Raw genomic sequence first — 22,378 nt, forward strand, 5'->3', positions numbered from 1 at the left:
TACTGGTAATGTCTTTTTTTTTGGTGGTTATGTGAATGTTCCCTGAACGTTTCACTGATGTTCCCAACCTGGTACCATTTTTTTTCTTTTCTTTTTTTCTATGTGAATCTGTTATTTCTTACATTGAATATGTATGTGAGCAACTGACTAGTGGTGCTTCAGTTGTTGAACACACTGATATGAATGAAGTGTTTGAGTTGGTCAGTTGAAATCTTATCACACAGTTCATTTTGCATTTGTCCTTGACAACTTTCAGCAGAAGGACTGTCTTACATTGTTGTATATTCAATAAACATTTGGTGAATTTAAAATAATGCTGTAGTGTTTAGTCTGTTTTGGGCATTTACTTTCAATATATAAACGTGTAACACGTTTGTTTTGTGTGTCTGTCTATGTATAAATCATAAATATATGATCGACAAATTCTTGAAATGTGGTAAATACGAAGTGAATAGCATCTTGTTCTGTAGCATTTCTTCAAGAAAAAAAACTAGTATTTAATGTTCTCACCGCTCATTTGTGGCACAAAGAAACAACTCAGTTGTCATTGGTCCGTCTCAACTATGTTTCCTCTCTCATTGGCCAATTATCTGTCCATCAGTGACGTTTTCGCAGATTGGGGGCGGTATTACTCTATGTATCCTATTTGGCAAAGAAAAAGAAAAATGGAAATATGGGCACTTTACACCTGTAAATAGACAAAAGCCGAACGACAGTCGACATGAACGTCGCCAATGTGGCCTTTTATGGGTGTGCGCTTGGTCTTCTGGCGATGGGTTTGAAAGAGATGTTGTCGGGATTCGAAGAGAATAGGTGCAGCATGACCTATATGTTCGAGTATCCCGAGTACCGGGTGAGTAGCTTGCCTATTATTTGACCATAAGGAAATGCCACCACGCGCGAATTTGTTTCGGTTTGGCATTATCTTTCGGCAATGTTAACCCCTCAAAGCAGAAGCACTGCAAAGGAGTAGCAGTGCTTCTCTGTATAATTTCTTTATAGTAGGCATTTTGGGGTAGGCATATTTTGGGATAATGAAATTGAATCTCGGGGTACCTGTTGTTTAGCTCCTGCAACAGGCTTCCAATTCAACATAGCAACGCGGGCATCATGGACAAGTGACAGAGTAAGGCTGTTTCCTCGTTGAATGTGTCAGCCAACTATCTGACATGCCTAGCCCTAAAATACACCTAGTGCATTTAGCATATAACTTGTCATTCCACTTCATAACACGGAAATAGATAATATCTACACTAGCACTACACTTGTAAGGTAGCAGTACTGAGCATGTATTTGAAGCAGCGTTCGACCTATGTTAAATGATGTAATGTGTTATCCCACCCAGTGTCTTGCACAACCACAGGGTACTGTCTCCACTCACTCGGTGATGGTGCTGATGATGATTATTGCTAATAATGATTATGTATTTAGCCTAACGATTATAACTGTATACCATTATTGGTATCAAAAACAATATTATGATCTATGCTAAAGCGAGCTGTGTCACGTGGTGCAACACCTCTCTTCTCCCCCAACAGCTGTGTGTGCGCGTGTGTGCGCGTGTGTGCGCGTGTGTGCGCGTGTGTGTGTGTGTGCGTGCGTGTGTGTGCGTGCGTGTGTGTGTGTGTGTGTGTGTGCGCGTGTGTGCGCGTGTGTGTGTGTATACACACACGTGTCCTCACAATGCACTGTTTTTTTTTCTTCCTCTCATCGGCCTATAAATGTGTCTCAGCTGTGCCCAGCATTATCTCTTACTCTGGTGTGTGCATGTTTGTTTATCTCTATCTGGCTTTGCCTACATTTACATTACAGTTACATAATTTAGTAGACATTATTATCCAGAGCAACTTATAGTAGGGAAAGCATTTTCCTGCTTGCCCACCATGGGAATGGAAGCCACAGCCATGTCATTACACGCACCATGCTCTGATCCAGTGAGTGACATGGGACTACAGCTTTCTGGTATGTCAAATAATATTTAAACTCTCTACCAAAGAGGTGTGTGTAATTCCTTACTCTGTACATGTTTGACAGCGTGTGGCCCTGCCCCGACGCGTGGCCCGTCTGTACCCCGCATATGGGCTCTATCTGTACGGGGAGGGCCAGTACGCTCAGGAAACCCGTGGACTCAAGCTGACCGGTGCCCCTGTTCTTTTCTTGCCTGGAAATGCAGGCAGCCACAAACAAGGTGAGCCTCTATCAACACGGCACTAACAATGGACATGACAGAGCTCTAACATCTGTTTCAGATATTGTCAGAAGGCTAATATAACATATGGAGCCAATGCCCACTCAAAAGCAGATCTGTGTTGTACTGGTTTGGTTTGGCTGGTGGGAGTAGAGCACCCACTCGTTTTTTCTCACTCTCACATGCAGGCATATACACACGCAATGTAGGCATGCGTTGCTCTTTAACCATTTCATGATTGGTATTCTGTGAATTCCAACATACATTCTGTTGAATATGCCAATTGTCATGCCATGCCTTAGCAACCAGAAACCTCAACCAAAACATTTCGTTACTGTATGTTCTTTTATATTAAATTCTATCAGCACTGAGTTCAGTATATTTTGGCAAAATGAATGTGTCTAAATATAATGCCTAGTTTTACAATAAATGTACATAATCATCAGAGTTGACTTAAACAGGTAAAAACATGTTAAGATTCTACTCTTCATCAATAGGTGAAATGAGGTCCAAGGTTCACTTAAATCCATAATCCACACACTGCTTTCTATTTGACTAATCAGATTAATTAACTGCCATGTTAATTCTAGTCTATTCAGAGGTCTGTTTGTGTTGATATCCATGAGCTGACTGGTGTTTATCCATGAGCCACTCTTCTGGGATCTGGTGGACGAATATCAGGGATTATAAGGTTAAAGGCTGAATGCATTGCTGGCTTGTTGGACTAAAAATAATGGACAAGTGGTGTTCTTTAGGTCTAAACATAACCATGTATAGTGCCACTGCAATTATAACGATTCTAGCATGACCGTTAATCTAATAATTCCATCTCAGACTCCCTGAAGTGCAGTAACTAATGCCCGGACCTTGGTAACCCAACGTTAGGATATTAATAGGTTGCTAGTACGTAAAGTATTTGTCACAGCTTTCTAATCTGTCTGTGACCTACTATGTCTCTATGATACAGCATATAACCTTTCTGTGACGTATGTCCAATGACGTATAACCACCCTTTCACCTCACCAGCCCGCTCCCTGGGTTCAGTGGCCCTGCGCAAGGCTGAGGCCCTGGAGGGAGGGATCCACCTTAACGTGTTCACCATCGACTTCAACGAGGAACTTGTAGCCCTATACGGAGGCAGCCTGCACCGGCAGACACACTTCCTGCATGAGTCCATCAAGGCCATCCTCCGCCTCTACAAGGTACTCTTGTATAAAATGCTGTAGCAATATATTGTGTGAGCGTGAGCCATGTTGCTTATTCCATCCTCAGATGAGCAACAGTGACTAGAGGCTATGCTTCACTTTAGGATGAGGTAGTGAACCTGATTAACCAAACCCCTCTTTCTCCACAGGACAATAAGACGCCACCTCATAGTGTGGTGTTGGTAGGTCATTCCATGGGGGGAGTGGTAGCCCGAGCCCTCTTCACCCTGCCACGCTTCAGCCCCAGCCTGGTCAGCCTCATCATCACCCAGGCATCCCCTCACCAGGCCCCCGTGCTGTCCCTTGATACAAACCTGCTGGGTCAGTAGTGCACGCCAACACACAAAACAGAACCTGAAACTAAACCATATAGGGCATAGATATTATAGTATCTAGACTGTTCTTTTGTCTTTTCTGTAGAGTTCTATTCTGCTGTAAGACAGCGGTGGGTGGTTCAGGCAGACGACCTGCGCAACGTGACCGTTCTCTCCGTGGGGGGCGGTTATCGTGACTACCAGGTGCGCTCCGGACTCACAGTCCTGCCTTGCCCCCGCAATGACCCCACTAAGCTGTCTCTGGTGGTAAGACAAATGTTTTTGACACGTTTCCAGTTGTCATTAACACCAACCAGTGAAATGTCTTGAGTAAAAACCTAAAAGTAATATGGTTTTTAAGAATATTTAATATATACAATCTTTATTTTGATAATTAAATTTTTTCATCTCATCTTCCATTTTTCTATGTTTTTAATTTACATATTGCAGGGGACACACTCCAACTCTCAGACTGTTTTGCTGCTGAAATGTTTTGTTTGGTGTAACACTGGTGCACATCTTTGTAACTCATAATGAGTAGGTTTATAGCCATTTGCTAAAAGGAATGAGAAGGGTGGGTTGTAAAGTGGATTGAGCATGTATTCACATGTATATAATTTCCAATTGCTCTTACAAGTAATTTATTTGCAGTTACTTTTTATCTGTACTTGTTAACAGTGCTGTACAGTATTCAAAAAATATAAAAATGCAAAAGCAATTTCAGTGTCACAATAACTCCCTGCTCTATTCACTGCTTGTTTTCTCACTTAAACAGTAACTCAGTGAGCTATGTCGAAATTTTAGCAACCACAAAATTAGTAAGGAAATTGGATCTGCCTAAAAAACTTCATTCCTACCTTTTTTTGTCAAACAACTTAAGCTGTAAAACCTTCTTTTAATATATTTTAAAAAATAATAAAGCAACTTCTATGTCACAATGGTTACTGAAGACGTCTCATATTACAATCCATAAATTCTACATAACTTAAATCTTTGTATTTTCTCCTCAAAAGGTAATGGTTAGCTGCATGCCAAATAATGTACAATGTTTTTCGTTAAGATTGGCCAGATGCTATAACATTTTAGCAATTTCTTTAGCCTTGCTTTTTTTTAAACATAAAATGTTAATATACTCTTTTGTTGTTCTTTTATGAAGGCTACTGCAGTTCCTAGGACATGGGTGTCCACAGACCACCTGTCCATTGTATGGTAAGTAGAGAAATTGGATTTAAATGTAATAACCAAACTCTCTCCACAGTGTCGCCGGACCCCTCTGTCTCAGTTCCAAGGTCTTATGCTGCTATATTATTGTGCTGGGGGAGTAGGGTCAGTTCTCCTTCTCCACTAAGTTTCCCTTCTCCACTATAAATCCTTGTTGATATGAGGAATGCATTTTCAGAATTTTCCCAGTGTCCTCCCGTTTTGAACTTAGGAGGACATGAGGTTCTGGCCCACATCTGCGGAGTACCTGGCTTGGGGGACCCATTGCTGTCCCTGTCCAGAGTCCTCCTGGTTGTGGTGCAGATCGAGATGATGCCTGATGATTTCAGCTGTCACTGTGCTGACACCTCCCCCTCCCCCATGTTGTCCCTTTCCTTGTCCATCTGGTCATGCTTCCGACCAGGACAAAGTTTAAATAGACTCTGGACTCAGCCCACATGCGTTTATTAATTATTACAATTGTAATCTTAATATGTTCACCTAGCACAGCCAGAAGAGGACTGGTCACCCTTCTGAGCCTGGGTCCTCTCTAGGTTTCTTCCTACATTTTGGCATTCTTAGGGAGTTTTTCCTAGCCACTGAAATTCAACACTACTGTTGTTTGCTCCTTGGGGTTTAAGGCCAAGTGTTTTGTAAAAGCACTTTGTGACATCTGCTGATGTGAAAAGGGCATTATAAATACATTTGATTGAATTTGATCTTAGTTATTTTTTATTTGGATCCTCATTCATTTTTTCCAAAGCAGAAACTACTCTTCCTGGCATCCACAGAAAACATTTATAGACCCAGAAAACAACATTAAAGATACAACTAAACAAATCATAGAAATATAAATGAAAGGAAAATCAATCAAGCTCTTATTAAACCTCAGTGATGAAAGATAAGTGTGCTTTTTGTAATGCTGGCTCTATGTATTTAAGGACAATGTGTTCTGCTTTGTTTTGAGCCAGTGTTTGATTTGGTCCACTGTGGCTTTGTGTGCTGATATATAGTATGTGGAGTTATCAGAATATATCACAATTCTAGCAAATCTATCTGATGATATGCAAGTCCTTTCCTGATTGTTTGTTTTCCAGGTGTAAAGAGTTGGTTCTAGCCACTGTGCGTGCTTTCTTTGACCTCATCGACCCTGAAACGGGACAGGTGAGGATCAAACTAGACTGTGCTCAGGGCTGAGCAGCCTTCGCTTAGTGGTTATAGAGTTGAGCAAGTCAACGTAAGTTGTTTCACGTCTCCAAAACCAACAAGGTGGAACATTTGTTGTGCCCTTCAGCCAGGATCTTAACCCTTCTTGCTCTTTTCTCTCTGGACAGGAACGTCTGCTAAATAAATCTAAATTGTAAATGCCAGGACTTGATTGACTGTGCAAAAAACAAATAATAGCTAGCAGAAACATATTGGGTGTCATTTGGTGATTAAATTCCAACAATCCATTTATTTGGCATGAGTACAGGTCAAGGCAAAAAGACAGATTGGGCCACAATCCTGTTTTTCTCTATCAGTGTATAGTGTACTTTCCTAATTGTTTTGACATGAGTTTAATGGGGGAAAGTGTTAGTCTAGCAACTTGCCCAGCCTTTTAACTATTAGTAGCCGTGAAGAAAACATGACACTGAATGACATCTGGAACACTGCCTGGAGTTAAGTACATCGATGTCACTTTAACAGTTTTCAGATGATCCGGATAGGAGAACAGCTGTTCTGAACCATCACTTTATCAGACATCCTGTTCGTCTGCTGAGTGAAGCGCTAGAGACGCCCATCACCCTCACAGGTTAGTGGGTTACATCACCAGGCCCTTTTTGCGAGTGAAAACAAGACCATGTGTGAGTGTCACTTGCAATCAACAGGCTCCAAACCAGTAATGACTGCAAAGAGTTTGCTTCAGGGCCTCATACAAAGAAATCCTGTCTCACCTGGCTTTGGATCGCCCATCTGTAGACTTTGCATTGCCCAGTTTTTGAGCCAGTAGTATGTATGTGTAACATGGTTGGGGAAGTTTGTGTCACAAATCACACGTTGATTGGATGGACTGAATGCCCATTCTGTCTCTGGGAGTCTAACCTCGTCTCCATTCACCAGGCTATCTCGCACAGTAAAGGGAAGTGCCAAGGAATGAGACCTCCTGCCTTAACTTTTGAACTGTAAGAGAGTAGAGGGCCTAAGTAGCAATCTGACCTGGACGGTGATTGATATGTAATGTTAATAGCCATATTAGAACATTGACTAAGCACAAACTTTTTAGAACTAATTTGATTTGTAAATGGCCTATGGGCTAATAACATTGCTAACAACAAAAACCCCTAATCTCCTTTGCCAGCTAGAATCAAGGATAGCAAGGATGCAAAAATGGTGGCTTGAAATGGATGCACTGTCCCAAGTAAAGTATTCTTGCTGGGGGCTAGGATTCAGGGCATATGAAAAGAACTGACAAAATAGTCGCTAGGGTTTATAGAATCTGAAAATGGTGGCTTGTTTTTGAGCATAGACACAGATATTTTAATGCCAAGTGAAAGTTAGATGGGAAACCCTTCATTTAGAATATGTCCATGTTTCTGCATTGAACCGCTGTCCTCTTTCACATTCACCAGGATCTCCTGAAGCGTGGAGTGAGGTGAATACTCTACGTCTGGCGTACAGCTCCCCAAAAGTAAGCCTACATCATTCAAACTATGGTTGGTGTCACCTAGCTCCTATTATTTTGCGCAGATCTAAAAGGCCTGGATGGGTGTAAATAGTGAGGTGATTGCACCAGCAAGTTTTCATGTAGAAATGTCCTTCTAGACACAGATTTAACTGGAACGTGATGGTATACATTAAACATATGTCGATCTACGCCCTATGAAAATGTGTGTTATTGTGACTTGTTTTTATTTCCAGGAAGGACAAGCCAAGTATTTCCTGTTTGCCCTCTCCAGTCGCAGAAAAGCCTACAGCCACTTCTACTGTCGCAATAGCAACCTGGTAAGATGGGATCTCTCCTGCTTGGGATTAAAACTAGAGTATATGATGTGCTCTTATGATAACATGACATATCATATGTGAGACATATGGCACAAGATCAGTATATGAATATGCTGCCGTCTTTGTTAGGAGACTCTTGTAAGTTGAAGTCTATGAATCTCAATGGCATACCACTTGCATGCTCTCTCCTCACTTCCTTCTCAAAACCCATTGGATGAGAAAGGCAGTGGTCCCTCCACCCCACCAATGGGTTTCGAGAGGATGAGAAGAGCAAGTAACAGAGACCCTCGTAATGTCATTTGTGAGACTACAGCGATAATGTTTTCAATTCCCTTGTCTCTCAACAGGAAATGACCAGCTGGGTTTACGGATGTACACAGATGAATGGGTCAATCTGGTGAGTACCACTTCTTGGCTATGTCACACACACTTCATCTTTCTCTTTTATTCTCACTGTTCCTTGACCTAAGTTATCTCTGTTTCAGTTTACTGCTTTTTCTTCCTGACATGAAGGAACATTCCCTTTCTGTCTTTACATGCTCAAAATCTCTACTTCCCTTTCTCCCTCTGTTACCTTCTGACTTTTCTTACTCTAGTGTGCAGGGAGTAGATCTATCTCTGGGAACAGAACTTCTTCCAGCTTACAAGGTAAATAGTCACATCCCATATAATCTCCATGAAACAAAGGTTTTAATGAATGGAGGCTATTTTCAAAATGGGTTTACCAAAAGTATGTGTAAATAATTGGGTAAAATCTTGATAATTGTTCCTTCAGTGGTCTGTCTGTCTCCCACTCCACCCAGGTTCTGATCCTCCAACTCAGTGAGCTGTCAACAGTCTCTCACCTCGTTGTGGCTGCCTCCAACCTCAACGGTAGACAGGTAGTCACTTTTGTTTCATTCTTAATCACCACGTCTCTAACATAGTTAATAACATATAAAGCTACAGGAACATTTTCCAGAGGGTTTTGTGACAATATAATGAAATCGGATGTATCTCTGTGGTAAAGCCAACAGTAATGTAAACGTTGTTTATATGTTCTACTCGGACTCCCAGTTCACCGTGGAGTGTGAGTGGCAGCGACAGGAGTCTCAGACCATCTCCTTGGCAGCACCGCATGTTCTCTCCTTCGGTGAGTCCACCTTTTATCTGATTCCTCACTATGGCAACAGTTGTTTTTGCACCTGTACTTAATTTACATATTTGCTGTGTATTTATATGTATGTGATTATCTCTGTTTATTTTTCGTGACTGCTATGCAGTTAAGTGTAATGAATTTTGAGGTGGATTTCTGTTGGTCTTCATTTCTCATTCGGATTGGCAACATGTATGTGGCTCCTCTCTGGTTCAGGCATGACCGTTGGAGATGTCACTCTGAGCTCCACCGGACTTCTGCACACTGTTGAGCTGCAGCACTTTCACCAGGTTAGCCCATCTAAAATGAAGATGAAATAAAAATAATGGATTTGATCAAAATAAACCAGTAGGCTGAACTACACCTTTACACAATCCTGGAAGAACAAGAGAAAGGCATTTTGTCTTAGACTTTGGGACCGCTCTCTCCTCAGGTCTATCAAGCTTTCAGAATCTCAGTAATAAGCCAGTGCAAGGTAACCAAAGCGGGTAAGTTGACGGTTTTGCATTATCCCTTTGTTTGTTTTTTTACAAGCTTGTTTGCCTGAACTGGGTCAACAGCTGGTCTAGTTCACCTACATATATTCCTTAGGCATGTGGCTTGTTAGGCTTTTGGCCAGTAATATAATTCTGGTATATTTTAGGGTTTTGGTATCTGAAATGCACAAGTACATGAGGTAATGACAGGTAGTGATGTCATTGTCTCTTTGTACAGACAGGCTGCCGAATGTCTACAGAATAAAGGTGCCGTGGTTTAGCGAGGACTCTTTTACCATGTCAAGGTAAGACCTTCCAAACCTATGCCATTTAGTCTATTTTTATGTCAAATATTTTTTACCTGTACCACAAAATGTTTTATTTGGTCTATCCTTTCTGCATCTCGCTCAGCGTTCCATCGATAACAGAGATATCGGGCATGCTGCACACAAGTCGTCCTGACAACACCACTGGTGTCCTCCTGCAGCTCCACACTGCCCCCAACTGCCAGTATAAGGTAGGTCTCACAGACGCAGTCTGGGACATAAGCAATTTAATCAAATGTTTTCATGTTTTTTTATTTGTATGTTTATATGGGTATAACCTATAAGTAAATGTACTATCATACATCAGTTAGCCATGAAATTCCATGAAAAGCTTGAAAGTAAGTCGTTTTAATGACATGGGGCCCAAATCAGCCAAAACACTACTGTGTTATTCTTTGGGACCTTTTTTCACTAAATAGTGACACTTCTACAACTAGTGGAAAAAATATCTCTGCATGGTTTGCACATCACTGTGAGAAGTTACATTGGAAAAAATACTTTTGCTTAAACTTTTTATTATATACAGTTGTGGTCAAAAGTTTTCATAGTCTGCTGCTTCAGTTTTTATGAAGGCAATTTGCATATGAACCAGAATGTTATGAAGAGTGATCAGATGAATTGCAATTAATTGCGAAGTCCCTCTTTGCCATGAAAATGAACTCAATCCCCCAAAAAACACTTCCACTGCATTTCAGCCCAGCCACAAAAGGACCAGTTGACATGATGTCAGTGATTCTCTCGTTAACACAGGTGAGAGTGTTGATGAGGACCAGGCTGGAGATCACTCTGTCATGCTGATTGTGTAACAATAACAGACTGGAAACTGTAAATGGAGGGTGGTGCTTAGAATCATTGTTTTTCCTCTGTTAACCATGGTTACCTGCAAGGAAGCAGTTGCTTCCGTCATCATTGCTTTGCATAAAATGGGCTTCACAAGCAAGGATATTGCTGCCTAGTATAATTGCACCAAAATCATTTATTCATCGGATCATCAACAAATTCAAGGAGAGAGGTTCAGTTGTTGTGAAGAAGGCTTTAGGGCCCCCAAGAAAGTCCAGCAAGCGCCAGGACCGTCTAGTAGATTCAGCTGCGGGATCGGGGCACCACTCAGTGCAGAGCGTGCTCAGGAATGGCAACAGGCAGGTTTAAGTGCATCTGTGAGACACAGTGAGGCGAAGACTTTTGGAGGATGGCCTGGTGTCAAGAGGGGCAGCAAAGAAGCCACTTCTCTCCAGGAAAAACATCAGAGACAGGCTGATATTCTGCAAAAGGTACAGGGATTGGACTGCTGAGGACTGGGGTAAAGCCATTTTCTCTGATGAATCCCCTTTACGATTGTTTGGGGCATCCGGGAAAAAAGCTTGTCTGGAGAAGACAAGGTGAGCGCTACCATCAGTCCTGTGTCATGCCAACAGTAAAGCATCCTGAGACCATTCATGTGAGGTTGCTTCTCAGCCAAGGGAGTGGGCTCACTCACAATTATTCCTAAGAACACAGCCATGAATAAAGAATGGTACCAACACATACTCCGAGAGCAACTTCTCCCAACCATCCAAGAACAGTTTGGTGACGAACAATGCCTTTTCCAGCGTGATGGAGCACCTTGCCCTAACACAAAACTGATAACTAAGTGGCTCGGGGAAAAAACATTGAAATGTTGGGTCCATGGCCAGGAAACTCCCTAGACCTTAATCCCATTGGTCCATCCTCAAGAGGCGGGTGGACAAACAATAACTCCAAGCATTGATTATGCAAGAATGGGCTGTCATCATTCAGGATGTGGCCCAGAAGTCAATTGACAGCATGCCAGGGCGTATTGCAGAGGTCTTGAAAAAGAAACTTAAAAGCCTTTGACACTTATGAAATGCTTGTAATTATTCAGTGTACCATAGTAACATCTGACAAAAATGTCTAAAGACACTTGTTTTCTTCCTCCCCTTTTCAGGTACTTGTAAGAACGTCCTTTCCCAAAGTACTGGGACAGGTAAGACCCATGCTTCTCTGACCATGAGCTGACATACCCATCTACTGGCTTGGTATCTGTCCATCGTTATTTAGCCTTCTGTGTAACAACGCAGCTAGCTAGCTTGCTAACTTTCTCTCCTACCGTCCAGGTGCTGAGGTTCTGCGGTCCTGTGTTGCCTGTTTACACAGCTGTAGTGCTCCTACTGGCCTGTGGTGGGCAGTTCTCCGCTATAGTAAGGACAGGGCACCCCCTACCGATGAACCAGGCTGTGGTCAGAGCCCTGCAGCCCCACAAGGTGGATCTACCGGTTTACCTGCTGCACCTGCTGCTCAGGTAGACGGACTGTTTTCACACTGACATATAGCCTCATACCACACTTAAAAGCACTCTAACTTTCCCAATAACACTTGGTATCCAGGCATAGCTGGTTCCAGGATGGTTGGTCCACTCTTCATCTTCCATCCTTGGATGCACTGCCCTCCACCTCACCTGATGGTACATCCCAGGAGAAGGTTCCCCCAACTGAAGACTGGCCACGGCTCCTGTCCCCCCTGCTGTATATTCTGGGTGCGTCTGTGGCCTTTTGGGGCAGCGCACTGCTTCGCCTCACTCTATGGCTGCTCTCATTACTATTGGCCCCTATGCACAGGTAATGCCCCGCCTCCTCATTCATTACATTGAATTGATAGGAATCTCAGGCATTTGAGTGTTGTATGTGAATTTAATTACATTAAAGTCTTTGTGCGTTTGATTTCTCGTTACTCATTTTATTACTTTGAAATTAGTTTAATCATTCGTGTGCACATGTTCACATGCTCAGGCCATCGGTGTCTCGAGACTGCGGCACCCTGCGTAGATGGACTCAGATCCTTCTCATCCTGTGTCTCAGTATGTTGGGCGGGGCTTCCTGTGGAGCCCTGTCAATCACCGTCGCCTTCCTGCTCCATCTTTACCGAGTGAGTCTGGGGAGCTCTGTCAGATGTGTTCATTTTTGGTGTTACTTTCCTGCACTTGACTCATGAATGCCTGTTTTTGTCCAGGTGCTGAGGCTGCAGATGACTGAGTGGTCTCTGAGTCACATGCTGAATCTGGTGAGATTCTGAATAAATGTCCCACTCCAGAATGGCCACTCTGAAATCCTCATAAATTGATTATCCTCACCACTTCCCTACCAGGCGCCTGATAAACTGAGAGATAAAGAAAACCGAACTGGGAACGGAGCTGGGGACAGTGGGGCTCTGAACAGTAGACCAAAAGAATGTAATGGCTCCCCCTTGCTGTCAGAGTCAGTGCTGCAGGATGTGAGAGACGACCTGCAGCTTCACACCAGCCTGTCTGCTCTCCTGACTCTGCCGGTCATGCTCTGTGCTCCATCACTGATTCATTGGACCCGCAACCTCAGGTGGGCGTGTTGAACTGTGTCGGCTATATATCCATTCTCCACTGTTCATTAATGTGTCTGTTTATTATAAATTGGGGAAATTTGTACTATCCCCATTTTGAAAACTTTTTTCAGGTTTTTATGCTTCGTTTTATGCTTAGGGTGAAAATTACAGTTAGGACTAGGTGTTAGGGCTAGTTTAAGTGTTGGCATAACTCTACCAGAGTCCCCTCTGATATACTTTATATAATATCTGGCTACACACTTGAAAAAGACAACTATTATGGTGTTAAATCTGCCCTGCTGTCCATGACCGTTGAGCAGGCCAATGCACACTACAATGTCCTCCTTAATAGTAACCAAAATACAAGCAATATATTTATTCTTGACATATATTTATACTTTACATTTTAACATGTTAGGCTACATTTTCTTTTTATTACATATAGATTTTTACCCTCATTTTTTTTCTGATTAGTAAACCTTTTATGAAATTGAAGTTTAAGAGATTTTTTTTTACTGAACCCCCATTTTGTTTTTACTAAGCTATACAATTCTTCTAGCAATACAGAGCATATCATTCCCTTTTCATCATGTCTGAGTCACCCAAAAACATTTAGCCATAGAGTGTCAAAACCATTGGCTTTATGTTTATTAGAGGAACTAGAAATCACATAGTCAGCCGGGCCTGCGATTAGAAATGCTGAATGTTGTTGCCCTCACTGGATTCAAAATCAGTGTCTTTAACCACTACGCCACCGATGTATACGTTTGCCTAGTGTTGGTATAGCGTCCTGACATTAGATAATTTTGTCATGCATTAACTTCACGCCAAGTTTGAATATTTTGCACCATTAGGCATTGTGTTAAACTAACTTAACGTTTCTTATTAAGAATTTACTTCAACCACAAATAGCATTTATGAACTGTATGGCTTTTGCCACTGGCTGTTTTAAGAGCTTATTAGCCAGCAATAGGCTTACTAGTGTCTACTAACTTACTACTTGGCATAGTCATAAGAATTTAGCAATTTCTAGCGAGACTGAATATGAACTTTAAAAGCTATTTCATTTCATGGCACAACAACGTTCGTTTTCCTTTCATTCGTGAATGACATTGATACAATGTCAACTGTCATACAATAACTATCGATAACTGACTTTTATAGTCAAGTGAAAAGACGAATTGTGGAAACCCCTACTATTTTACTGCCCAAGGGGTTGTGATCAAGCTTCTATTACCCCAAAAAGCATGCACGGATGTGTACGAAAATGCACCAGAATCAGTCCCAATATAACCGTAAACAGTTTTATTTTAGGCTTACTATAAGGTTAGCTACTGAAGGTTGTAGCCAGCGAAGTTTCTGTCTATCCTGAACAAATCCTAATAATGAGTCTCAAACGCAGGACCTCTGGCTTTGTAGTCTAACAACTATGCTATTTTACAAGAGTCACTCACTCAGAGACATTCGCACTTCTTGGATGGCTCTGCTTAAGCCATCAAGCCGCAAAATTATGAAATCACTCATCAGCTTTATAACAAATAACGTCAATATTATTGTTGTCTATTTTCATTATGTTCCTGTTAATTTGACTTGCATCAGAGCTGTATATATTACAGCCTTGTTGCATTGTTTTTTTTCCCATCCTTGCCTTGACGCCACATCATTTATCTCCCTTTCTCGACTCCCTTCAGCTGTACTAGCCTGTGCTGCTTGCGCTGATCAAGCATCTTCACGTTCATATATTTATATTGTTAGTGACTTAAATATGTTAATATATTTGTTGCACTGTCTATTGCATATATAATGTTTTTGGTGACAGTACATACCTTAATTGGATCTTCTCCAGTCATCATTTTTTCATGCAAACTCTTTAAAAAACATCTGTAATTCTATGCTACTGGAAGTCATCTGAAACGTAATCATTTTTTCATGTGTATTGGATGTAGTTTAGGGGTTATTAAGTTTCATTGAAATATTTTGACATGCTTGGGTGTAAAATCAAACTAGGATCCACTTTTTCCTTTTTCTGACTTTACTCATCTCCATGAGGTCAAGACTGATGTAGTCCTGTATGCAAAGTTGTCAGATTTCTTTGACATTAAACCCTAAAATTAAGGATTCCCCCAAAAACAGACCCACCCAAGCCCATTAAAAATAACCCAATTGGGGAAGAAACCACCCCATCTGGCAATGCTGAAAATATAGAAAGATTTCTTCCTACCATCATATTCACTGTAGTATTTCACTGGTATATTATGTATCAGTGCAAAATCATGTTTTACCATACCGACACGGAGGCGGTGCGAGATTTGGGAAGGCGGTCGCTTTTGAGTTTTGAATGCTGGAAAAATAGTGTAAGATAAGAGTTACATTTAGTATTTTTTTACCAGAACCACCAAATGCCTACACCAATTGGCATTTGAGTTTGTAATTAAAATAAAACTGCTATTTTGAAAGCAACATCCTCCTCCTTCCATGACTTTTCCTAAATAGGCGTATATTACATTGTTCCGTTGACAGAATTCTAAACTCACAAACAGAAAATTATGTAGAGACTATTTACTTGTTTTTTTAAATCCTGTTTTCCGACTTAATCCGCCAACAGCCCATGCCACTTAGCGTTGGTACCCCAATGGTACCCAGGCGCTTATAACCCTCACTGAATGCATGACGTCAATGGATGATTTTGTGGGAGATTCAGCTTATTGTGTAGGCTAATTCATCAAATGTTAGTCTACGAATGTATTACGCTAAATAATTATTCACGAAACAAAATTCCCATGATGTTGTTTACCTGTCACCGATTACCAATTGAACAAACATTAAACGTTCCTGTTTTTTTATTAGGGGAGAAAGAAACTAAATCGCACACACATCCTATCATCTCTCTTTTTTCTCTGCTTATTCTCTCTAATTTTCTCTGCTTATTTTACTGAAGATTAATATTCTACAAATGTATTAGGCTAAATAATTATTAACAATTATTAACGCAATACCAACAATATTCTTTACCACTAGAGCTATGCACTGGTGTTGAAATCAACTTGATAGCCCCACTAGAAACCCCCGGGAGAGACCTTTAAAGACTTGCCATTCACACAGCCTATTCGTTTTGGACCTCGTCTTTTTCTAATAACTCCTCTCGGTTTTACAACAACTTATTCATGTCACCTCTAGATTGGCTGTGTAATTTTCATTTTGTACATTTGTAGGGCCTAATAAGCGAATAACAATACTCTAGCCTGTGTTCTTAGAAGTAATCGTTGTTTGTATTATTTTCTTAATCTTTTTTGTATGATAACATTTTTTTTTTTTTCAAATTCATTAACCATTTAAAACAAACATTCTGTGATTCATAATTTTTTTGACTATTCTATATAGTTTGATAACGACCCAGTAGATGAAGTGATGCTCTGGCTGGATGGTGATGCTGCGGAGGAGGATGTCCGTGCTAATAGGGAGGATTTGTGTGCTAAGGAGGAGAAACAACATTGGGCTCTGGGAGATACTGTTGGTCTGAAAGGCCTGGCGGCTCTAGTGTTAAGAGGATATCTAAGTGAAGGTTTGGTTCTGTGAGTGCATATTTGACTTCTCCTTAATTTGTTTGCAGATATTCAGCTGCTCGGTTGGATCCTGACCCTTGCTGGCCACACACTGTGCCTCTCCTCATCGCCTCTGTGCTACTCATCAACTGTAACACTCTGACTCTCAGCTACAGGTGATTTTAAAATGTTCTCATGAATAAACACACACACACCTTTTGACTCCTGTCCTTTACCCAGGTGTAGTGCATGATGGTGTCAGTAACATGTGTGTTGTGCACTTCTGTTGCAGTAAGACCCTGCCAATCACATCCCGTCTACTGCTGCCTCTCTCTGTTGCCATGGTGGCATTCTCTCCACTCCATCTATACCGAGTTACCTACTTCCTGTCTGCAGCTCTTATTCCACTGTCGGTTTCCTGTCTCTTCTGAGCTCCGTTGGTACTTGCGCTGGACTTCACACTCCGCAGACTCTCAGAAACGGGTCAGGTGCACAAACTACTTTTTCAGGTCATGAACAGGGGAGTCATTGGTAACCCTACAGCAGGGCCATACACATAGAAAGTTCTATCCAACAAATCTTGGATCCAGGCATCCCAAAACAAAATGCGCATTCCTTTTTTAGGGGAATCGAGTTGTCATGGTGAGATTGATGTCAATAAGGCTTCTCTTTGAATTATTCGTTTTAAACAGTGTTTGCTTTTCTCTATATGTGGCCCTGTCTTTGAGGAGCATCACATGTTCAATACTCCCTTATAAATGATACTCCTTATACTAGTGGTTCTCAACAGGGTATTGCTCTCATTGTTTGTGTAAACTGTCATTTACATTACTATTGGGGTAATGGTGAGTATAACTGGATTTGTACAGTATGTTTATTGGTTGTCCCTTCAAACAGACATAGAAATGTTCACCCATTCCCCCCATTGCTTCTTAACATCTTGGGTCAACATTTTTGATATTATCAATATTTAATTGATCCCACAGTCATTAAGCTAGCTACCTTTACTCTGTCAATACTAAGGCTTTAGCTGTTGAATGTTGGACATTTTAATAATACATTTACAGTTGCAAACCAACCAAGAATTTACTGTATGAGTTTTCATATTTAAAAAAATCATGTTTAGAAATTTTATATCGGTAACATAAAAAAAAAAGGATTTTGAAGTTCACAGAAATAAGGTATTTAACTAGAAAATCTTGAATGTTACCAGTGTACTTCCTTCCTCTGCCATCCTAGGTGATGTCATGCAAGATGACCTTGGCTAAGACTCTGGTCTCATCACCCTAATGACAGTGTACAGACTTGAAAGGGGGAGTTATCCTAAACACTAAAAACACATCTTTGATCTGTGTATGGATTTGTTTTGTATTCTGTAGTTTCAGTATCTCAATTTCTTCAGTCCTTCTTCTGGTGCACCTAGTGAGGCGTTATTGAAATTTGAGCTCATAATTGTATAACTGGTTCTTAGCCAAGTATGCCAATTATTATTTAGCATGTGGCAATAGGTATGAATGCTATTGGAGTGACTAAATCATAAGTCTCAACATAGACAAGCCTGCTAACTAGTCAGTTCTGCAATGTTGTAGGAAGGTTATTGAGTTGGATGCTATTCAATATCATGTCACTAGGGGGATAATGTTACATGCATATCGCAACAACTATCAAAGCAGTTTTGCTATGCATCGCTATGGGTGGTGTCAAGGTTGTCATTATCAGTACTTGAGTATTTTAATTGTGGTTTTTACTAAAAATGTTTTTACTAAAAATGTCTTCAGCTTAAAGACCTTGTTTGAAAATACAGGATCTTTGTCCAGAACAGAGATGTGGTTAAGAGGCCATGGCCACTGAAGAGTTGTAATTACTTGGACAACAATAGCATTTGGTTGTTCCGTGTGCCTCAATGAGTTCCCTCACATTTTCCTAAGTGGATCTGTAGAGCCATTGCTTCTGCTTTGAAAGACTGTTGACACCAGCCTGGTCTCCACATGGCAAATGCATATAAATATGTATTGGCCCTCATCGTAGCAATGACTGCACAGGGTTGTAGATGTTGAGAACTATTGTAAGAAGCTCTATTCCCACTGATAAATGAAGGCCCAAGAAAAGCACAGGCACCAGAAATGCCTCTTGACTGTTGCACCCTCTGCTAATTTGAGGTGTGTTTGTGGATCCCTAATCCTGTCAGCCATAGTTCCACTCCTATGTATAAAACAATGGATTGTGGTAATGGTGTTTTACATGTTAGCCTCTAACCCTAACCCCTATGGGTTTGTAAAAGTGTGTGTGTGTGTGTGCGCGCGTGTACATGTAAGTTTGATGCTCACCAGCACCCCGTGTCCCCAGCTCTGTTTGCATCCCTTGGTCAAAGCATCCTAGTGCCTTTCTCCCTCCCCTCCATGCATTCACTCTGCTATCTGCCTGTCAAAGTAGACACTTCCCCATCAGGCCGAAGATTGTCTCAAAGACCAGCATCTCTGACAAATGACTCATCTCAACCTCAACTAAGTGCAACAGCACAACAGTAGTGAGCATTGCCATGGCTTGTAGCTGTCTTAATGCTTTTTTATAACAGATGTCACAAACAGAATGGTTACATGGAACGGAACAGGTTAGTGCATGTTATTTGAACACGTTTGAATCATTAGAGACAGGCTATGAATGATCCACCTCTGTCCGTCCTAGCTAGCTTCAGCTTCGAGCCTGCTCTTGGGACCAAACAAAATTATATAGCACAAACACACACTCATACTTCACACCTTCCCGGATGACACCCCTGTGTCACTTGCACTGTGAATGTACCTGCACCCGTTTGTGTGCGTGTGAATCTAAGACTGTAGGTAGTGGTGTATACGTGGGCGCTTTTGTGTGTAATAAACTAGTGAGTCTCTTTGTGGTGCAGTATTAGTGCTTTGAAATGCACACATTCTGCCAAATTACGTACGTGAATTGTGACAAGATTTATATAGCTGAAATTTTGTTGTAAATCTTAGAAGTGGGGATTTTTTTTTTTCTATGAATATGATTGTGATTTTTATTGGTGTTCACTGTGACAGTGCCGTGATTTCTAAAGTTGAATAGACACCTTAATGAACCCTGTTTTTCTACCAACCAAAGCTCTTGAAGCATAGAAGCATAATACTTTCCTTGAAATCTTTTTTTTTTTTTTTTTTTTTACGGATGCTTGCAGTCATAACTATTTCAAGCAGGCGTACAGTAACTGTATTCACGATATTAACTCCTGAAAATGTATGTCATCACAATTGGGTAATTTAGTAGGTTGGCTACTTTTGGAATGATGAATAAACAAGTGAAATAGCCGATAATACAAAGTGTTTTTTAATGTAAAATTGCATCCAGTTAAGTACAGTATATAGTAGTTGTAACTGTTCTGTTGCAACTAAATACTTTATAGACCCCAGCTAGAAACTTGATAGAATCCAACCCAGTACTTTTTTTCCCACAGTAAATGGCCCAATTCTTGTGAAATAAATAGTGTTAAAACACATTCATTAAGAAATAAGATTTTTCTGATTACAATTTTGTATCATATTGCTGTGACAGTTCCTCCACTTGTTTGCTACCAAGTAGAAAGTGGAAATTTACCACAATGCAGAAATCTGCTGGAATGGCCCTTTTTACCTGTGGTGATATCTCATGTCCCTTACTATGGAAATGCCTTTGATTGGAGTAGTTAAATACATTTTCCAAAAAAGCAAACAGTATGTTTGTTTTTTTAACACTAATTGTTGCTATACTTTTTGTTTATGGTTGACACCGCTTGATGGCAATTTCAGCATTTTTTAACAGGTTCAATGCACAATCATGAATCCACCTGCTATTTATGACTTCATAACCGGTCCTTTTTTACAACCACTTGATTATGAATGCTGCATTAGAGAGGATCTTTACAGAAAGGAGTACTTAAGTTAGGAAAACTGCTATGTGCACTCTGTCAAATCGCTCAATCTCTGGCAAGCTGTCACTGAGCCTTCCCTAGCGTGCACACTGCCCCCTCGGGCAGGGTGTATCTAATTTATGCCAGAGACAACCAGTCAACCAGTACATGGGAAACATCCATCTTGGCAAATATATGTATTTGCGTGACTCCACTACTAAAAACGTATTAAGATGATACCAATTCAATGATTTGTCACTGTTCAAATAGCAATTTACTTTGTTGAATGTTATGCATGTATCACTCATCCGTGATCCCAACAATCTCTGAAACCTTCCATGCATCTGTTTTCAGAATTATATCTCTGTATGAAGCCAGCAAAGCATCATAAATAATGTGTAAACCGGACAACTACCTTACTACCATGAAATAGTCATTAGAATTAAGCCCATGCTAGCAAGACTGTAGACAAACTTGACACTGCCAAAGCTAACACTGTAGCCAGCTAACTTGAGCAAAGTTAGCTGGCTACAGCTAGCTAGATGCCATCAATATCAGCACCTAATGGATTGCAACTAAAATAGTTAATAATGTTAACCTAACTAGCGTACTACATTTCATGGCACAGCAAATGTTCGTTTTTTTTCATATGTGAATGACATTGCTGCAATAGCTGTCAAACTTTGGTGATGATTACTGAGTTTTAATTCAGTAAAGAAAACTTGAGATTTCTGGTCTATATTACCCCAAAAGGCATGCACAGTTGCATAACAAAAAAATCCACCGGTAATGTTAGACCATCCTGGAAATGTTGGCATACTATTCCCAATGCACTATGGTTATGGCCCTACTAAACGTGCTATATCATATACAGTGGGGGTTATTACTTAAAAATCATACCATGTGATTTTCTGGATTTTTGTTTTAGATTCCGTCACTCACAGTTGAAGAGCACCTATGATAAAAATGACAGACTTGTACATGCTTTGTAAGTAGGAAAACCTGTAAAATCGGCAGTGTATCAAATACTTGTTCTCCCCACTGTAGGTATGCAAATTGAGACTGGGCCAAAGCCTTGTTTTCTTAAAAAACATTTTTGACAAGAGTCCTGTATGTGGAGGATCTAGTTAATTTTATTACGCCTGCTTTGTTAAAAAATGCTCCCTGTTGGCACTTACAATAGATTAATAAATAAGTTGGTAAATTAGAGTGAATTCCCCATCTGAAGCCTTTTATCAGTGTGTTCTAACCAGAATGTCAAATCTTCTTCAATAACTACTTTGTTTAGACCAGTGGTTCCCAATTTTTCAAAACGATAGCACCCATTAATAATATTTTTTTTAAGGCACTCTGACCAAATTGTATGCGCAATGCCTGTTTGATATAGGGCCACTGTACTAAACGTACGTGTGTGTGTGTGATGGGGAGAGATTCTGAACGGTGCCATTGGTCTAGAGAAATGCTCGATAGTGTTTGCACATACTTAGACAGCCCAGTTCTGATCTTTTTTAGACTGATTTATTTTTGCCCAATTGCAACAAATCTTTAGATTTGATTTATTTTCACAGCAAATAGGATTGGTTTAAAAATTTTAGTTAAAAAAGGGAATTTTGGCAGCTTATTTGAAGTGAACACCAGTTAATCAAGCTCTCCATGTTTTACATTCTTTCAACAAGCTTTGCCGCTTAGATGTCCCATTTACGCATACTTCATTAGGTAAAGTGTTAATACACTGCTGTGACATACAGTACCTAATAG

The 22,378-nt window shown here is 40.7% G+C and overlaps 1 protein-coding gene across 1 annotated transcript; it reads left to right on the forward strand.

Annotated features, from left to right (window-relative positions):
• Nucleotides 1-656: 656 nt before the first annotated feature.
• pgap1 (post-GPI attachment to proteins inositol deacylase 1) lies at nucleotides 657-21,558 on the forward strand. Its single transcript, XM_010879671.5, has 26 exons — nucleotides 657-853; nucleotides 2,035-2,188; nucleotides 3,215-3,390; nucleotides 3,543-3,714; nucleotides 3,814-3,974; nucleotides 4,864-4,916; nucleotides 6,005-6,071; nucleotides 6,597-6,702; nucleotides 7,520-7,578; nucleotides 7,809-7,892; nucleotides 8,240-8,289; nucleotides 8,489-8,540; nucleotides 8,696-8,773; nucleotides 8,949-9,024; nucleotides 9,244-9,317; nucleotides 9,461-9,515; nucleotides 9,742-9,808; nucleotides 9,915-10,020; nucleotides 11,775-11,813; nucleotides 11,944-12,128; nucleotides 12,214-12,444; nucleotides 12,616-12,751; nucleotides 12,836-12,886; nucleotides 12,971-13,197; nucleotides 16,791-16,898; nucleotides 17,015-21,558. The coding sequence occupies exons 1-26, from the start codon at nucleotides 722-724 to the stop codon at nucleotides 17,151-17,153; spliced, it is 2,838 nt and encodes a 945-aa protein (XP_010877973.3). The 5' UTR covers nucleotides 657-721; the 3' UTR covers nucleotides 17,154-21,558.
• The last annotated feature ends 820 nt before the right edge of the window (nucleotides 21,559-22,378 follow it).

The sequence above is a fragment of the Esox lucius genome, chromosome 16 (assembly GCF_011004845.1).
Source record: "Esox lucius isolate fEsoLuc1 chromosome 16, fEsoLuc1.pri, whole genome shotgun sequence".
Classification (NCBI taxonomy): Eukaryota; Metazoa; Chordata; class Actinopteri; order Esociformes; family Esocidae; genus Esox; species Esox lucius.